The 20,175-nt window shown below is 49.6% G+C and overlaps 1 protein-coding gene across 2 annotated transcripts in view; it reads left to right on the top strand.

The window, feature by feature from the left end:
• The window catches only part of qsox1 (quiescin Q6 sulfhydryl oxidase 1), a 170,796-nt gene that overhangs the window by 104,563 nt on the left and 46,058 nt on the right, over positions 1 to 20,175 (top strand). For both annotated transcript variants that reach the window (XM_038794995.1, XM_038794994.1), the window contains exon 8: positions 10,319 to 10,448. In XM_038794995.1, the coding sequence (XP_038650923.1) occupies positions 10,319 to 10,448 (130 nt within the window). The remainder of the gene's footprint in view (positions 1 to 10,318; positions 10,449 to 20,175) is intronic.

The raw sequence follows: 20,175 nt of genomic DNA, 5'->3' as shown, positions 1-20,175 counted from the left end.
GCGGCAGGCTCAGTTGTAAGACTATTAAAACCACGGTTTACTTCCAATCGTGTCTCTAGTGAATTGATGGTCACATCAATTTAATAGTCTGAGTAAACTTGATGAAAACTACTATGGAATCAGCCCTCAAACCTGATCAACTAGAACTCGACCCGCAGGCTGCAGAGGCAAAGGAAATCTTCCTACACTGGCTTCGATGTTTCAAGGCCTACCTGGCTGAATCAAGCACATCCTAGACTACAGAGGAGCAGAAACTCAGCCTCCTGCACGTACGGGTGAGCCATCGTATCTCTACGCAACTCAATTGTGCCACCTCATATACTGAGGCCCTGGATTTGCTCGACCGATTGTATGTGCGGCCGATTAACGAAGTCTACGCGGGGCACATTTTCACGACCCGCCGCCAGCGCCCTGCGGAGTCGCTGGAAGACTTTCTGCGCGATTTAAAAGCCCTTGCTCGGGGCTGCAATCTTTAGGCTGTAACAGCCTCCCAGCATATGGAACTCGCTGTCCGTGATGTGTACATTGCGAGGCTCCGGTCTAACTGTGTGCACCAGTGATTGCTTGAAAAAGGGGCCCAGAACTTGGAGGACACGGTAGAGTTAGCTACAACTATGGAGGTCGTGTTCCGCAGTTTGAACTCATTCCCCGCGGACCAAGCGACCCCATCATGGGCACCCGACCAGCGACTGCCCCAGGCCTGCGCCGCACGGCCACCCACCCACTATGGAGCGCCTGCGTGCCATTTTTTGGGCCAGCGCCAACACCCACGGCAGCACTGTCCGGCCTGCAACGCGACCTGCAGCAGCTGCGGTCGCAAAGGACACTATGGCCAAGTATGCCTGGAAAAATCGAAACTTTCTAACTCCCCCGCAGTCCAGAGCACTCGCCTCCCAAACTCACAGGCCCGCAGACCCCGTAATGCTGCGGCGTGTCTGCCAACTCCACCTCCACCCGACATGTGCGACTCATGGGGGCCGCCATCTTGGCATTCCTCCTCCACGCCGCCGGCCACGTGCGAGTCATGGGGGCCGCATCTTAGACGCCATCGTCCGAGCCGCCCACCACGTGCGATCACAGGGGCCGCCATCTTGGCCATCAACCGAACCGTACCTCGACGACTACGACCTCAGCGGACAGTCATCACGGGGCCACTCCAGCACAGCTGATCGAGCCGCCAACTACCCGCTACTCAACGCAGTCACGTTGGACCAGTTGCGTCCGAAGCACCTCCAGAGTTCAATGATGTCCATTAAAATCAACGGGTACAGGACACCGTGCCTCTTCGACTTGGGGAGCACCGAGAGCTTCGTACATCCTGACCTGGTAAGACGCTGTTCGCTCCCTGTCTTCCCTACACGGCAAACTATCTCCCTCACCTTGGGCTCACACTCAGTCCACATACAAGGGCACATTGTCGCGACCCTAACGATTCAGGGCGCCAGCTACTCTATTTTCCAGCTGTACGTACTCCCCGACCTCTGCGCCCCACTCTTACTCGAGCTCGATTTCCAATGTAATCTCATGAGCCTCACACTCAGCTTCGGCGGACCCCTGCCTCCACTCACTATCTGCAGTCTAGCGACACTAAAAATCGACCCCCCTCCACTCTTCACTAACCTAACGGCTAACTCCAAACCAGGAGCCACCCGCAGCAGGCGGTACAGCCTGCAGGACAGAGTATTCATCTGAGCCGAAGTCCAGCAGCTCCTACGTGAGGGAGTCATGGAGACCAGTAACAGACCCTGGAGAGCTCAGGTGGTGGTCGTCAAGACCGGGGAAAAGTTCCGGATGGTGGTTGATTACAGCCAAACCATTAACTGGTTCACGTTCCTCGATGCGTACCCCCTTCCCAGAATTGCAGACATGGTAAATCAGATCGCCCAGTACTGCATACTCTCCACGGTGGATCTGAAGTCTGCATACCACCAGCTCCCAATCCGCCCGGAGGACCGCCACTACACGGCGTTCGAGGCAGATGGCCGTCTCTTCCATTTCCTCCGGGTCCCCTTTGACGTCACGAATGGGGTCTCGGTGTTCCAACGAACAATGGACCGAATGGTGGACCAGTACGGGCTGCGGGCCACTTTTCCGTACTTGGACAATGTCACCGTCTGCGGCCATGATCAGCAGGACCACGACGCTAACCTCCACCGATTTCTCCAAACCGTCCAGAAACTCAATCTCACCTACAATACGGAGAAATGCGTTTTCCGCACTACCAGATTAGCCATCCTCGGCTATGTCGTGGAAAATGGAGTCCTGGGCCCCGACCCGGACCGTATGCGTCCCCTCTTACAACTCCCTCTCCCTCATTGTCCTAGGGCCCTCAAGAGGTGCCTGGGATTTTTCTCTTCTTATGCCCAGTGGATCACCCAGTATGCGGACAAAGTTCGCCCACTATTTAAGACCACACTCTTCCCACTGTCAGCCGAGGCTCGCCAGGCCTTCAACTGCATCAAGAAGGACATCGCCAAAGCTGCCATGCGGGCGGTGGATGAATCCGTCCCCTTCCAGATGGAAAACGACGCCTCAGCGGTCGCTTTCGCTGCCACTCTGAACCAGGCAGGGAGACCAGTCGCCTTCTTCTCCCGAACCCTCTCCGCTTCGGAACTTGGACACTCCTCAGTCGAAAAGGAAGCTCAAGCCATTGTGGAAGCCATACGGCACTGGAGGCACTACCTCGCAGGTAGGAGGTTTACCCTCATCACCGACCAAAGATCGGTCGCCTTCATGTTTGACAACTCGCAAAGGGGCAAAATTAAAAATGAGAAAATCTTGCGGCGAAGGATCGAACTATCCACCTATAATTACGATATCATTTTTTGACCGGGGAAGCTCAACGAGCCCCCAGATGCCCTGTCCCGCGGCACGTGCGCCAGCGCGCAAGACGACCGCCTGAAGGCTATCCACAATTACCTCTGCCACCCCGGGGTCACCCGCCTCGCCCACTACGTCAAAGCCCGAAATCTGCTTTTCTCCACCGAGGAGGTAAAAGCCATCACTAGGGATTGCCCGATCTGCGCGGAGTGCAAACCGCACTTCTATAGACTAGACAAGGCCCACCTGGTAAAGGCATCCCGGCCCTTTGAACGCCTGAGCATCGATTTCAAAGGGCCCCTCCTCTCGACCAATCGAAATGTGTACTTTCTTAATTTCATCGATGAATTCTCCCGCTTTCCCTTTGCCATCCCGTGCCCCGATATGACCTCCCACACAGCCATCAGAGCCCTGCACAGCATCTTCACCCTGTTCGGCTTCCCCAGCTACGTACACAGCGACAGGGGTTTGTCCTTCATGAACAACGAGCTGCGTCAGTACCTGCTCGACAAGGGCATCACCTCGAGCAGGACTACCAGCTACAACCCCGGGGGAACGGGCAGGTGGAAAGGGAGAACGCGACGGTCTGGAAGACCGTCCTACTGATCCTCCGGTCCAGGAATCTCCCGACTTCCCATTGGCAGGAGGTCCTCCCCGACGCGCAATTCGGTCCCTCCTATGCACCGCCACCAACCAGACCCCTCATGAACGACTATTTGTTTTCTCTAGGGGAACTACCACGGGGGCTTCGCTTCCATCCTGGTTGAGGACACCGGGCCCGGTTCTCCTCCGGAAATACGTCCGGACACACAAAACTGATCCGCTAGTAGAGAGAGTGCTGCTGCTTCATTCAAACCCCCAATACGTCTTTATTGAATACCCCGACGGCTGTCAGGACACCATCTCCCTCCGGGACCTGGCACCTGCAGGATCCACCACCACCACCGCCGAGGTACCACCCACCCAACCACCCATGCCCTGCACCCCCATGCCTATAGGTTCCCTGCCCACACTCGGCGCCCCCGCCCCTGTAGGTATCCTGCGTCGCCCGTCGCACCGGTCAGGTATGAAGCTCGGACCGAAACACCCCCGGAGTCCACCCTCATACCCACACCAATCGTCACCACCCAGCCACACGAAGAGGCTGCAACCCCGATGCTCCGCCGATTCCAAAGGACGACTCGGCCACCGGACCGACTCAACTTGTAGACCCGTCACCCCCGCCGGACTTGATTTTTTTTACTGGGGGTGAATGTGGTGAATTCATACTGTATTGTAATTCACACTGTATTGCATTGCATTGTATTATGCCTTTGTGGGCTCTGTATGTGAGCCGTTGCACGGCTCTAACCATAGGGGGAGATGAGGAGCTTGTAAAAGGCTCCACCCTTGGCTCCACCCATGGCTCCACCCTTGGCCCCTCCCACTACCGAAAGTATAAAGTGCTGCAGCCGTAAGCCTGCTCTCAGTTCCTCTGGTCGCAGGCGGGCTCAGTTGTAAGACTATTAAAACCACAGTTTACTTCCAATCGTGTCTCTAGTGAATTGATGGTCACATCAACTGTGAGCTGTTAAACATACTTGCACTGTGGGTTGACACTATGTCAGGTTGACTGAAGACCTATGCCTAACCTGACCAGCCTATACTGCTAGCACATGGTGGATGTTTGTGCTACTGACTGCGGGCTGTGTCTGTCTCAGAGGCTGCATCCCGAATGAACAGGAAAACTAGTGCCCTCTGGCTTTATAGTGACCGTGCCCTAACTGGTGATTGGCTGCTGTGTTGTGTGTGTTGATTGGTCTTTCAGTGTGTCAGTCAGTGTATGTCTCTGCACCATCATATACTTGTGTGTATATTATGACATCTCCCTTTTTTTTAAAATGTGTGTACGTGGCAGTAAATAGTATGGTATGTGAATGTTCCTGACTATGTGGGGCATATGTGAGCATATTTACAGGACTATATACATAATTCCTAACATATTTACATGGGAAGGTGTCTAGTGCAGTTAGACAGTGTGTAACACAAAGCAGAACAAGAATAACAGTATGTACAAACTAGTGAATTAATGAACAGGGTAACAAAACAATCAGTTCATTAGTTTAGAGAGTCCATTAATTAAGGCTGTTCATAAATTCAGTCTCTGTGATTGGCGACGAATTCTGGTTGACTGCCTCAAGGGTGGGTCAGGGGCCGCCTGTTCTGGAATGGGCGGGACTGTGTCAGTCTCAGAGGGTGGCAGCACAAAAGGTAGATCTGCAAACTCCATGACGGGCCTGTCCTGAGGGCGAGGCAGGGCATGACGATCTGGCGGCGAGTGTGGAAGGAGTCGTAGTGCCCGCCTATTTCGGCAAAGACGCGAGCCGTCCTGTAGTCGAACCAAAAATGACCTGGGGGCCACTTGGCTGAGTACCACAGTGGTGGCAGACCAGCCACCTTCGGGAAATTCGACACAAACCTTGTCATCATGAGCAAGAGCAGGGAGATCCGTGGCGCAGGCGTTGTACGCCGATTTGTGTTGGGCCCCGAGACAACTGCATTCGACGCAGGACCGCAAGGTTGTCCAAGTCCGGGACATGAATGGCCAGCACCGTCGTTCGCAATGTGCGGTTCATCAACAATTGAGCCGGTGACAGGCCAGTGGACAATGAAGCTGATCTGTAAGCAAGCAGTGCGAGGTAAAAGTCGGATCCCGTTTCGGCCGCCTTACACAGGAGTCGTTTGACAATGTCCACCCCCTTTTCAGCTTTCCATTGGACTGGGGGTAATGGGGACTGGATGTGACATGCGTAAAGTTATATCATTTGGCAAAATTGGACCACTCCTGGCTGGCAAAACACGGGCCATTGTCGGACATGACCGTGAGCGGGATGCCACGGCGAGCGAAGGTTTCTTTTCACGCAAGGATGACCGCTGTTGATGTGAGGTCGTGTAGCCTAACTACCTCTGGGTAGTTTGAGAAATAGTCCACTATGAGGATGTAGTCCCGGCCTAGTGCATGGAACAGGTTGATTTCCACCTTGGTCCAGGGAGGCGACACCAGCTCATGGGGCTGCAAGGTCTCCTTTGGCTGAACAGGCTGGAACCGTTGGCATGTCGGGCAGTTGAGAACGGCGTTGGCAATGTCCTGGTTGATACCAGGCCAGTACACTGCCTCACGGGCCCATCGGCGGCACCTCTCCACTTCCAGGTGGCCCTCATGGAGCTGCTCAAGGACGAAATCCCGCATACTGTGCGGAATGACGATCCTGTCCAACTTTAGCAGAATTCCATCTACCACTGCCAGGTCATCTTTGATGTTGTAGAATTGAGGGCATTGGCCCTTGAGCCATCCGTCTGTCAGATGGCGCATGAAACGTTGGAGCAGAGGATCATTGGCTGTTTCATGACGAATCTGGATGAGTCGCTCGTCTGTAGCAGGCAGGTTTGATGCGGCACACGCAACCTGAGCATCAATTTGGCACACAAAGCCCGACGGTTCGCAGGGTGTGGTGACAGAATGGGAGAGTGCATTGGCGACAATGAGCAGCTTACCCGGGGTGTAGACGAATTCGAAGTCGTACCGACTGAGTTTAAGAAGGATGCGTTGCAGGCGCGGCGTCATGTCATTAAGGTCTTTTTGAATAATGTTGACCAATGGCCTGTGGTCTGTCTCGACTGTGAACTTTGGGAGTCCATAGACATATTCATGGAATTTGACAATTCCCGTGAGGAGGCCCAGGCACTCTTTTTCGGTTTGCGCATAGCGTTGTTGTTCGGTGGGCGTCATTGCACGATGTGTATGCGACTGGAGCCCATGAGGAGGCTTCGTCACATTGAAGGAGCACTGCTCCAATGCTGGACTGACTGGCATTAGTGGAGATCTTTGTCTACTTGGCAGGGTCGAAAAATGCCAACACCGGGGCCTTGGTAAGCTTCTCCCTGAGTTCCCGCCATTCCTGGTCGTGGGCGGGGAGCCATTGGAATTCGGTTGTCTTCTTTACCAGATTTTGGAGAGCCGTGGTGTGCAATGCAAGGTTGGGGATGAATTTCCCCAGGAAGTTGACCGTGCCTAGGAAGCGGAGGACCACCTTCTTGTCCTCCAGTGTCTTCATGGCATTAATGGCCGACACCTTGTCAGCATCTGGCTATAGGCCAAACTGTGAAATGCGGTCTCCGAGGAATTTAATTTCTGTTTGACCAAAGGAGCATTTGGCTCTGTTGAGGCGGAGGCCATGCTCATGGATTCTCCGGAAGACGCGTTGGAGGCGATCAATGTGCTCCTGTGGGGTGGTAGACTAGACGATGATGTTGTCTACATATACGCGAACCCCTTCGATGCCCTCCATCATTTGCTCCATTATTCGGTGGAACACCTCCGAGGCTGAGTTGATGCCAAACAGCATCTGGTTGTAACAATACCGGCCATATGGGGTGTTAAAGGTGCAGAGCTTCCGACTGGATGCGTCAAGTTGGATCTGCCAGAACCCCTTGGAGGCGTCCAGCTTTGTGAAAGATTTGGCGCAAGCCATCTCGCAGGTGAGTTTTTCGCGCTTTGGGATGGGGTAGTGTTCCCTCATGATGTTACGGTTCAGATCTTGGGATCAATGCATATGCGTAGTTCACCGGATGGTTTCTTTACACACACCATGGAGCTGACCCAGCCAGTTGGTTCTGTTACTTTAGATATGACACCCTGGTCCTGAAGGTCCTGCAGCTACTGCTTGAGGCCTTTAGGGGTACCGGTACCCTGCGAGCTGCGTGATCCACAGGCGTGGCATTTGGTTTTAAAAGAATTTTATACACGTATGGGAGTGTGCCCATGCCCTCGAAGATGCTGTGGTCTCGGGTGATGATGTTCTTCAGTTGTGTTTGAACGTTGGTGTCTGGAGATGCTGAAGCCTCAGCGGGTGACAAGGAGTGAACCCTTTGGACGAGGTTTAGGAGCTTGCACGCCTGAGCACCGAGCAGGGAGGCTTTAGTGGACCCTACTATCCCGAAGGGCAGGGTGGCCTTTAAGGAACGGTGCAACACCACAAGCTGGCATGAGCCATTGGCAGCAATGGCATTGCCATTGTAGTCAAGAAGCTGGCAGGCAGATGGCAGGATGGTTGGCTTGACGTGGAGGCTGTTAAGGTCAGACTGCGCAATGAGGTTGGCCAAAGCGCCGGTGTCCAGCCGGAATCGGATGCGAGATCTGTTGACCGCGAGGGTGGCATACCACTCGTCGTCCGGATCAATGCTCAGTACTGGGAAGGACTCGGCTTTTGTTTTCTGAAGCACCTTGTACTTGGTGATGATGCCCACCCGAAATGGTGCTTTGGGATCCTCGTGGTCCCCGGCCGAGGAAAGGAATAGAGTAATCTTCCTGGCGTCTGAAGCAGCTTCCAGGTCTGTAGCTTCAAGGTACAGTTGAAATCTTTGTTTAAAGATTTTCCAGTTGGCACCGAGGTTGCCGGTGATGCGGAGCAGCGGGGGAGGGCAGACGCTGTCCATACTACCGGATGGCTGATCGCTGGTCGAAGGCAAATTATTTGAGGGTAGGTCCATCAAACTCTAACATCACGTACTGGTACCATGATGTGTTGGGTATGCTGGGTCTGTGGAGACTGCGTTTACCTTAGCAATAACATAGACAGGCTACCAACACTTGTAGAAGTACAACTCAATTTTATTTAACTATGAGCTGTTAAACATACTTGCACTGTGGGTCAACACTATGTTAGGTTGACTGAAGACCTATGGCTAACCCGACCAGCCTATACTGCTAGCACATGGTAGATGTTCGTGCTACTGACTGCGGGCTCGGTCTGTCTCAGAGGCTGCATCCCGAATGAACGGGAAAACTAGTGCCCTCTGGCTTTATAGTGACCGTGCCTTGTCTGGTGATTGGCTGCTGAGTTCTGTGTGTTGATTGGTCTTTCAGTGTGTCAGTCAGTGTGTGTCTATGCACCATCATATACTTGTGTGTATATTATGACATTCACAAAGACCACAAAATAGCTTGAACTTGAACAAAGCTATAAATTGATTAACACTATTAATTTTGATTTGACACATACTCATAAAGAATACACAGTTGATTATTAACATATAAACTACACTCATCTACAACTAATTTTTATACTGTTATAAACTATGATCTGCTCTTACTTACAAGATTTATACTTCTGTCTGTCTATAGCTAACTCCTCCACTTCCAACTCCCACAAGGGTTAGGTGGATTGGCCATGCTAAATTGCCCGTAGTGTCCTAAAAAGTAAGGTGGGGGGGTGTTGGGTTACGGGTATAGGGTGGGTTTGAGTAGGGTGATCATTGCTCGGCACAACACCGAGGGCCGAAGGGCCTGTTCTGTGCTGTACTGTTCTATGTTCTAAGGCTTAGCATCAATGCCTTATATATTTGTGACTATAGCTACCTCTAGTGGCTAATCTAGATATTTCATTAGCCCTTGCAGTTCTTACAGTTATGATAATACCGCAACATATACTGCTCTGGCTGTGTCACAATGTAACTGTATCCCTCTGGCTATGTCACAGTGTAACTGTATCTCTCTGGCTCTGTCACGATTTAACTGTATCCCTCTGGCTGTGTTGTTGTGTAACTATATCCCTCTGGCTGTGTCACAATAGAACTGTATCCCTCTGGCTATCTCATGGTGTAACTGCATCCCTCTGGCTGTGTCACGATAGAATGTGTCACAGCATAACAGCATCCCCCGGCTGTGTCACGGTGTAACTGTATCCCTCTGGCTGTGTCATAGTGAAACTGTATCCCTCTGGCTCTGTCACTGTGTCACTATATCTCTCTGGCTGTGTTGCAGTGTAACTGTATCCCTCTGGCTGTGTCACAGTGTAACTGTATCCCTTTGGCTGTGCTGCGGTGTAACTGTATCCCTCTGGCTGTGTCGGGGTGTAACTGTATCCCTCAGGCTGTGTCGGTGTAACAGCATCCCTCTGGCTGTGTCGGGGTGTAACAGTATCCCTCTGGCTGTGTCGGGGTGTAACAGTATCCCTCTGGCTGTGTCGGGGTGTAACAGTATCCCTCTGGCTGTGTCGGGGTGTAACAGTATCCCTCTGGCTGTGTCGGGTGTAACTGTATCAATATGGCTGTGTCGGGGTGTAACAGTAACCGTCTGGCTGTGTCGGGGTGTAACAGTATCCATCTGGCTGTGTCGGGTGTAACTGTATCCCTCTGGCTGTGTCGGGGTGTAACAGTATCCCTCTGGCTGTGTCAGGTGTAACTGTATCAATATGGCTGTGTCGGGGTGTAACAGTAACCGTCTGGCTGTGTCGGGGTGTAACTGTATCAATATGGCTGTGTCGCGGTGTAACTGTATCCCTCTGGCTGTGTCGCGGTGTAACTGTATCCCTCTGGCTGTGTCGGGTGTAACAGTATCCCTCTGGCTGTGTCGGGTGTAACTGTATCAATATGACTGTGTTGGGGTGTAACAGTAACCATCTGGCTGTGTCGCGGTGTAACTGTATCACTAAATTTTTGTCTGTGTTCATGTTTGCAGTTCCAAAATATACATGGCTGATCTGGAATCGGCACTTTACTACTCTCTCAATGTGGAGGTGCAAATACAACAGGAGCTGTCAGGAAAGACCCTCACTGCTCTGAAACAATTCATTGGCGTTCTCACAAAGGTTAGTTAGACAGTGAGTTTGGGTATGATTCACAGGGGTATGAACTATATCAAATTCAACAGTACTTTTGAGCAAAGCAATAAAAAGATCACTGAAACAGCCAAATGCTGGTTGAAGGGATCCCTTTAAAACTAGCTCTGGCGTGAATCTAATCTCTTTATAATACTTTACATTGCTTCGTTAGACTGGTTGCTACTTATGAGAGTGCCATTATGGTGGATCTGTTACATTTTTAGAAATCTTGGAATGAAAAGTTCTTCACGGGGCTGAATGTGACTGTTGGGATTTTGTAATGCAGTGGCACTTTACAAAGGGATTGCTTTCAGCAGGGAATGTGTTCCTTACGAGATTATGATGTGGAGTTTCTGCTTGTTGCTCACTATGCTACTGAATAAGGTTCCCAATTTGGACAGCAGGCTGCTGTATAAGTGTGAAGGTTACATTAATTCTGTTTGGACTACTGACTGTGTAATGATAATAAGTTTCAAAGAAAGGGAGGATGAATATCGCTGAGTGAGACATGCTGAGCCCCATTCTGTGACTTTCAGTTCAATAACAGAGTTGAATATGAGTTAAATTTTCCCTGATATTTTTGTCCAGGTAACAATGACACATTTCACACTATTAATATTATTGCATTAGAAATTGATAAATGCCACTACTTCCTGTCTGTCACATCATACTTCCTTGCGTCGCATGCACTTCATTTAAGTTTCATTTTCTCCAAACAGCAATATAAGAAGCAGAATTCAAAGCAAGCGACAGTACAAGTCAAAAGTAAGCAAATCAGGAACAAGTCAAACATAAGAATTGACCAAAATCTAGAAGTGAAGAAAAATTTAATTGAACAAAGCAACTTTGGGCAGAGGGAAAAAAACAGCTGTTCAGGATTTCCTTTTGTCCGCTGACAGGGGACTCCAAATAAGGTTTAAGACAAAATGAAAACATGCACAAGGTTAAAACTCTCATGGCAGCCTAATTAAGGTGCCTTGAATATTATCCTCGGTGTCTCTGATTGCCTTCACAGTTCAATCAGTGCAAATTTGAGTTTGTATTTGCTCCGACTGGAAAGTGATTTTACCTCAGTTTTTTTGAAAAGGAGCTGAGCCATGGATTCACAGAGATCGAAACAATTGAACTTTTAGATATATGTGGAGGAAAATCCAGGAAACATTTTTGAAGGAAAGAAAGCTGACCGTTGCAAGCATCTCTTTTTGTTGTTGTCGTAAACCCCGAATCATTGAAAGTGGCTGGCAGAATACCACTTGTTTGAAGACTATTTTTATATGGAGGTCTGAAAATAGAATACATTCTTCAACTTCAATGAGGGAATTTTTGTTTCTCTAGATTCTTGTTTGTTACGGCAGTCAGGGTTTGTTCCAGAGGAAGTGCCGATATTTTCTTTTACTGAAAACTTGGAAACAACTTTTGTTCTTTCGGGAACATGCATTTAGTAGGCTGTTTTCACATTCTCAGGACGGTGCAAAAGCCCTTTCCAGCCAATTAACTACTTTGAGATGAAGTTATTGTTGTTTGCGCTGGTTAAAAGCGGCAATCATTAATAATTTTCCAGAATTCTATTGAATACTTTCACCTACCACACAATCCAATTTCTTATTAGCCAGAACAGCTTGCTCTTTCTAATGAGCAATGCCACTGGAGGTTCTGTTGCAGTGATTAAGAATGGATTTTCTTGTTCAGATCTTCCTCCCATTACAGGGGTGACCGCTGCTGGACCTGGGACTGTTAAATCAGGGCTTTCTGTCCTGCTTGTCTTCCCCTCACTATATCACACTGCAGTATATTATCAAATCACTGCCTCATAAAATGACCCCTTCTGCCTTTGAATTCTTGTACATTACGTAGCCAGTGATTTTGGTACGGGGGATCGTGCTTCCAGGTGTGGTACAGCTGGATCCGTGACTGCTCCAGCACTACTACCTGCCACCGAGGAATGGCAGACCAGGTGGACAGCTGATCTTTTCAGAGACTAACCTGCATCCTGACCCTTTGTGCTCATTCCCTTTGCCACGAGGGCAGTGAACCACTCTGCAGGCCAACATTCAAGATGACTTGCTTTTCTGGAGCAATAGCATCAGTGATGATCAGTGATGTACAAGGTAGTATCCAAGTGGCAGTGATTGAGTCTTGTGGACTGAGGAAGAGGTTGATGACCAACAAAACAGCATCTGAGCCACTAATTAATTTACTACCATACGCCCAAAATGCCTTTCCCTCGCCCCCCCCCCCCCACTCCTATAGTATATTGCTGTGTAAAAGGAGGCCATTCAGCCCATCGTGACTTTTTAAAAAAATATTTTTATTCTCCTTTTCACATTTTCTCCCAAACGTACACCCACCAACAATAAGCAATAATCAGTAACAAATATGTCAATCCCCATATCAATAACAACAATCCCATCCCCCCACCAACCCCAAACATTAGCCCACATGTTCACATAAACAAATGACAAAAAGGAATCAGGAATCACCCATAATCACCCTTAATACACACAGTCCCCCTCCCTCCAACCCTCCGACCATCCCCCCCCCCCCCCAACTAATGTTCGATGTTATCCATTTCTTGAAAGTGCACAATGAATAATGCCCATGAATTGTAGAACCCCTCCATCCTTTCCCTCAGTTCAAACTTAACCTTCTCAAGAGTCAAGAATTCCAACAGGTCCCCCCGCCATGCCAGGGCACAGGATGGAGAGGTTGCTTTCCAACACATCAGGATCCATCTTCGGGCGATCAACAAGGCGAAAGCTACAACATCTGCCTCCGCACTCATTTCCAACCCCGGCTGGTCCAACACCCCGAATATGGCCTCCCGGGGGCCGGGTCCAGTTTCACATGCAACACTTTAGAGATTACCCGAGAAACCTCCTTCCAGTAATCCTCCAGCTTCGCAGCCCATCATGACTCAATGAATTAAGAGTTAAGACAAATAATTTGTTGCCCAATTTCACATAGACTTCAGCAATCCAATCACAAAGTCCACCGTCACTTTGAGGTGGTTTTCAATTTGGCCCAAAGCTCGCTTGGTAGTATAACTCCAGAGTCAAGCAGGAGAGTCTGTGTTCTGAGTTGATGATATTTGACCGACCTCCAGGAGCATTTGCAATATTTCTTTTAAAAATATTTCTATTCAAAAAAAAATTTCATTATAACAACAATACTACAAATCTCAAGTCCATATTATTCCCGAAGTGCACCCAACCTGTTCCCCCAATACCCCTCCCTCACTCCCCACAATCAAAACAAAACCCTAATCAAACTAAAAAGACAAACCCCCCGCCCCCAACAGCTGACAGCAAGATGTTCCCTGAAAAAGGAGATGGACAACTGCCATCTCGAGTCGAACACTTCCACTGACCCCCTCATGGTACACTTGATCTTCTCCAGGTACAAGAATTCCATCAGGTCCCCCAACAAAGCCAAGGCCCTAGACGGTGCCAAGGACCTCCACTCAAGCAGAACCCGCCTCCGGGCTCTTATCGAGGCGAAGGCTAAGATATCTGCCCTCATCGCCGTTTGCAGTAACGGTGAGTCTGATATTCCAAAAATAGCCATCAACGGGCATGGCTCCAGCTGAACGCCCAAAACCCCTGACATTGTATCAATAAAGGAGACCCAGAAATTAACCAGCTTGGGGCAAGACCAAAACATATGCATATGATTCGTCGACCCACTAGAGCATTGCTCATCTATCCTCCACCTAGAGAAGAACCCACTCATACACATTCCAGTCAGGTGGGGCCTGTGCACCACCTTGAACTGGAGCAGGCTTAACCTCGCACATGGAGATGTGAGGTTGACCCCTGTAAAGAGCCTCACTCCACACTCCCCCCTCAAAGACTAAATACTTCCTCTTTACTTCCTCCAATGATGCCTGCTCCATCGCTAACACCTGCCCATCGACATCCAAAATCTTACCCTTCTTCAACTCGGTCAAGGACAGAACCCTGTCCATAAGCGAGGGCGACGGTACCAGGGGAAATGAAAGAAGCTCCTTGCTCAAAAAATCGAGTACCTGAAAGTAGCTGAATATATTCCTCTCAGGAGCTGGAACTTCTCTGCCAACCCGTCTAGACCGTCGACCCTACTCCAGAAACATGTCCTTAAATCTCTCCAACCCCTCCCTCTGCCATGTCCTAAATGACAAATCTAAACCAGATGACACAAACCTATGGTTCCTGCAAATCGGAGCAAACAGCGACATTGAGCTCAGTTTAAAATGTTGCCTAAACTGATTCCAAATCCTCAAAGTGGCTATGACCACCAGACTGAAAGAAAATCTAGCAGGGGAAAAGGGAGTAGTGCTGTAACCAGGGCCCTCAGTCTTAACCCAATGCACAAAACCACCTCCATCCGCCTATATCGAGTCCAGATCCTTGAAACACCCCCTCGCCTTATCAATATGCGCAACCTTGTAATAGCCAACTCCCCCGACTGCCTATCCCTTTACAAAAATCTCCGACAAACCCAGGGGTCTTAGCAGCCCAAACAAAGGTAGATATCAATTTGTTAACCCTGCAAAGGAAAGTCTTGGGAAGAAAGACAGGGAGACACTGGAACAAAAACAAAAACCTCGTGAGAATATTCATCTTCACCATCTGCACCCTTACCACTAGGTTCAGAGGGAGGGCATTCTACCTTTTCAAATCGGCCTTCACCCCATTCACCAGAATTGAAAGGTTAAGTTAAAAGAGTCATGGGCCAGGCGAATTCCCAGATACCGGAAGCTAGTCTGGCCGGACAAAACGGCAGCCTCCCCAGATCAGCTCCTCTCCTCAGGGAGTTCACTGGAAAATAATTCACTCTTGCCATGATTTAGCTTGTACCCCGAAAACAAGTCAAACTTCCTGAGCAGCTCTATTAACTCCACATCAATGGAGAGAGGGTCCGTAATATATAGCAACAGATCGTCCGCATAGAAGGACACTCTATGCTCACGCTCCCCACACTTTATCCTCCTCCATCTTGTAGATGGCCTCAACTCAATGACCAATGGCTTGATTGCTAAGGCAGACAGAAGCGCAGACAATGGGCACTCATGTCTCGTACCCTTGTTCAGTTGAGAATAACCCGAGCTCAGGGCAAAAGCCTAATCCATTAAATAAATTTTGGCCCTAAGCCAAACGGCCCCAGGAGCTCAAAGAGCTTCCCCAACTCAACCCTATCAAATGCCTTCGCTGCATCCATCGAGGTAATCACCTCTGGCTCAGTGCCCAAGGAGGGCGACAGCACAACATTTAACAATCACCTAATATTGGCCGACAACTGCCCGCCCTTTACATATCCAGTCTGCTCCGTCGAAATCAGCCATGGTAGACAGAGCTCCAAAAACATTGCCAACACCTTATCCAACAACTTAACATCAGCGTTTAACAATGAAATAGGCCGATACATTCCACGGGATCCTTGTCCTTCTTCAGGATCAAGGCAATCAATGCCTGCGTCAGCATGGCCGGCAACACCCACCAGGACACGGAATCATTAAACAAATCCAGCAGACGTGGGACTAACTGACCATAAACTGTTTGTAAAATTCAATGGGAAAACCATCCAGATCCAGTGCTTTGCCCGTCTGCATTAACCGAGTGCAATGCATGATCTTCTCGAGCCCTATCGGCGCCTCCAACTTCTGCCTTCTCTCCTTCCCATCACCCGAATCTCTGACCTACACTATCTCCCAGGAGGCTGCCTGGTGCCTCAGCTAGTGAGCCAGCAGACGACTGGCCTTCCCCCCACACTCATAAAAAGTCCTCCTTGAGCGATGCAATGGGGTCACCGCCTTACCCATTGACAACTACTCAAAATCCATTCACCATTTCTTTCCATCTGCCGATAAATCCAGTATCGGGGTGATCGAGTACTGGCGGTGCACCTTAGGAATGGAGTTCACCAATCTCTGCCTCTCCATCTTCCCAGATTTATCCCTATGTGCCTCAAAAGAGATTATTTCCCCTCCCCCCCCTCTAATCACCCGCCTTCAGGGCCTCCCAAAGCACAGAAAGCGAAACCGCCACATTACTGTTGAACTCAACGGACTCCCCAATGGCAGAGGATACCCGCCCGCAAAATCTCTTATCCACGAGCAGCGTCATGTCCAATCTCCACAGGGGTTTCTGAGAGCGGCCCAGCTCCAACATCAGGCCCGCACAATCGGTGTGTACCCTGGCCCCCTCACCCCAGGGAGAAGAGACCTACCCACCACAAAGAAGTAAATGTAGGAGTAGACATGAGAAAGAAAAGAGAACTCCTTAACCCTCGGAAACTTAAACCTCCATGGGTCTGCCCCCCCACACCACCACCACCATCTGTACTATGAACACTAATAACTCCTTTGCTACCCCGATGGATTCCGAAACATGGGACTCGACCGATCCAATCTAGGATCCAATACATAATTGAAGTCCCGTCCTCCATAATTAGCTGATTAGAATCAAGATCCTGGGGTAGACAGCAGCACCCTACTAATGAATGCCGTGTCATCCCCATTCGATGCACACATTGACCAACACCAGTGGCATGCCAGCATATAACCCACTGATGATTGTGTACCTATCACCTGGGTCTGCCAATATGCCAACCTGCAAAGAAAGCTACCTTCTTATTAACCAGCACAGCTACATCCCCCCCCCCCCCCCCCCCCGCCGTGTCCTACAATCAAAACTCAAATGAGATACCTGCCCTGCCTATCCCTTCCGCAAAGTTATTTGATCCTTAATTCTCAAGTGGGTCCCCCGTAAAAACAAATCACATCCATCGTCAAAATTCTCAAGAGTGCAAATGCCCGGACCTTTTTACTGGGCCATTTTACCCCTTCACATTCCAATTTATTAACCCAATTGGGGCCTCTTCCCCCCCCCCCCCCCCCCCCCCCCCCCCCCCCCACCATCCCCAAAATCACCATATCACCCCCTGCGAGGCAATCCAGCAGTGCCTCAACCTGCGCCCACTCTGGGCCCACCCAAGGTGGCTGCCACATTCCCCACAAAGCCAGTCCAAAAACAAAGGAATCATCACCACCAGCAGTCCACCCCTCCCACCTTCCTGCCCCAGCACAACCCCACCCTATCCTGAAAACCAAACAAACAACCAACAGAAGAACACAAGCACCCATCCCCAAACCCAAACAAAACAGAAACAGGAAGCCTCTGCTCATCACCTTAAAAAAAAAACACCCCCATGGTAACAAGCTGCAGACATCCCCCCGTCTCTGCTCCCGTTAACTAACTATTCTGCTAGTAGGGTGACCCCTGTACACGGTAAAAATCAAAGTCACGAAAACAGTTTATCAACATTCAATGTCCCCCCCACCCCAACCAAATTTGTATATTGAACATTCGAGGGAAACCAACACCCAGCCCCCTCCCCCAAAAGGAAAACTCAACAGTGCAATACACAAACCACCAACAAGCCCAGGCTCAACCCCAAGCCCTCCCCAACATTACAAAAATCCTCCAAAAGAGACACATACAGATGAACTTAACAATGAACATGCAGCAAACTATAGTCCTCAAACACTTCAGTTCATCCCCAGTCCGTGTTCCTTGACAAACTCAGTTACATCCTCTGCTGCTTCAAAATAATGGTAGCCATGATGTGGAGATGCCGGCGTTGGACTGGGGTGAGCACAGTAAGAAGTCTTACAACACCAGGTTAAAGTCCAACAGGTTTGTTTCAAACACGAGCTTTCGGAGCACGGCTCCTTGAAGCCTGAAGAAGGAGCCGTGCTCCGAAAGCTCGTGTTTGAAACAAACCTGTTGGACTTTAACCTGGTGTTGTAAGACTTCTTACTGTGCTTCAAAATAAAGTCTCTGTCCTTCAAAGTTACCCAAAGATGAGCCGGATACACCACACCAAACCTGACATTGCAGCCTTGGCGTTATTAAACACTGCACGCCTTCTCACCAGCTCTTCCTCAACATCTCAGTATATTCTGATGGCATGGTCTTCCCAACCACAGTCTCGATGGTCCTTCGCCCACATCAGGACCTGTTCCTTATCCAGGTATTAATGAAACCTGACTATGATCGACCGAGATGGCTCCTCCAATCTAGGCTTCTACCTCAGCGATCTATGGACCAGGTCCAACTCAGGCGGGGTCGGTAAAAGCAGCTCCCCCACCAACTTTCCGAACATCTTCGACATTTAGTCTCTGGAGTTGGAGCCCTCCAGGTCTTCTGGCAGCTCAACGATCCTTAAGTTCTGCCATCTGGAATGGTTTGCCAGGTCATCAACCTTGGCCTTTAGCACTCTCCACTCCTCAGCCAGTGCTGCCATCTCTGCCCCCAAGAGAACAATCTGATCACTATGGTCAGAGAGCGGTACCTCCACCTTCTGTATTGTTGCTCTTTGTACATCTATACACTGGTCCCTCTTATCCATGGTCGCCCGAATTAGGGTCAAAGCCCCTTCTATTGCTTTCTCCACATGCTCAGCGACCACCTGTCACTGCTTCTTTAATGCGCCGGTCACGAAGCTAACCAACTTCTCAGACGTCCACTGAGGGGCCACCGGCTCAGCAGAAACCGTCACCAAGTTCCTCCCCCCTCTGAGTCTCATGATTACCCCTTATCCAACTTCTGCTTTGTGCAATTTTTACCAGACATTACTCGAACAAGGGGGTCTTATTCCATCAAACTGCCCCAATTTCCTCAAAACAAAAGCCCATCAACAAGACAGAAAAGGCCAAAAATCAAGTACCCTGGCAGGAGCCACTGTTTGCGACTGCTAACCATATAGCCACCATCGGGAGTGAGCATATGCAATTCTGTTGTGATGTCTGGAACCCCAGCCTTTGGGTTCAGAGTGAGAGACATCAGAGCTTCCAGCTGCTGACATTGATTCATCCTATACTCACTCTGTGTCTGAAGTTCAGTGGCAGGAATACACATGGCAACTGGTTCCCTCACCTCCTGGGTGACAGAGGTCAGCTTTGACACTGATCCAATCACATATGTCCTTTGCAGCCGGCCAGCTCTCCATCCTGGCAGGAGGCTACTGGAACACCAACGGTGTCGATAATGTCCCCCATGGTGCCCATCCCCCACCTACTGCCCCAGCTGACCTGTCAAGTCGATCCATTTATCAAGACGTGAACACCCAGCCCCCTTGATGGCCGGTAAGTGGTCACAGAATTGACGCCTTGACCTTTTCAGCCGCAGCCTGCAGGGTCGTTACTCACATACAAAGGACATTAGCCGATAGCAATGGGTTTTGTCTGACGACAAAATGAACAAGGGGAAAAGAAAAGGAAAAGAAAAGAGGACTCCGTCTCTTCAGGGAGTTCGGTCTGAACTCAGTAACAAGCCCTTGACGTCGAAAGAGGAAAACCCTTTGATACGTCAACAAATATAAAAGGATGTGGCGCATTTTTTAATTTTACACTTTCAAAAATGCTAATATTTTGGTTTGTCTTGTCACAAAAAATGTGTTTTTATGAGGGGGAAAATGTACAGAAACTACAAAGTGCAAGATCGCTAACTGCCCATTTCAAAGCTAACATGTCACCAAAATGTAAAGAACTGGACACCTTCCTTACAAGCTCTCTCCTGACAAGCCTCTTGCACTTCGTCTCTGCAGTCCAGAGTTCCTCGATTTCATCAACAATGACAACTTGCATTTACATAGCACCTTTAGCACCGTAAAATATGCTTCACAGCAGCGTGGTCAAACAAAATTTGATACTGAAAGACAGAAGGAGATTTTAGCC

Source organism: Scyliorhinus canicula, chromosome 4 (genome assembly GCF_902713615.1).
Source record: "Scyliorhinus canicula chromosome 4, sScyCan1.1, whole genome shotgun sequence".
In the NCBI taxonomy this organism is placed as follows: domain Eukaryota; kingdom Metazoa; phylum Chordata; class Chondrichthyes; order Carcharhiniformes; family Scyliorhinidae; genus Scyliorhinus; species Scyliorhinus canicula.
The sequence above is the reverse complement of the archived record's forward strand: the minus strand, read 5'-3'. Positions and strand labels throughout refer to the sequence as shown.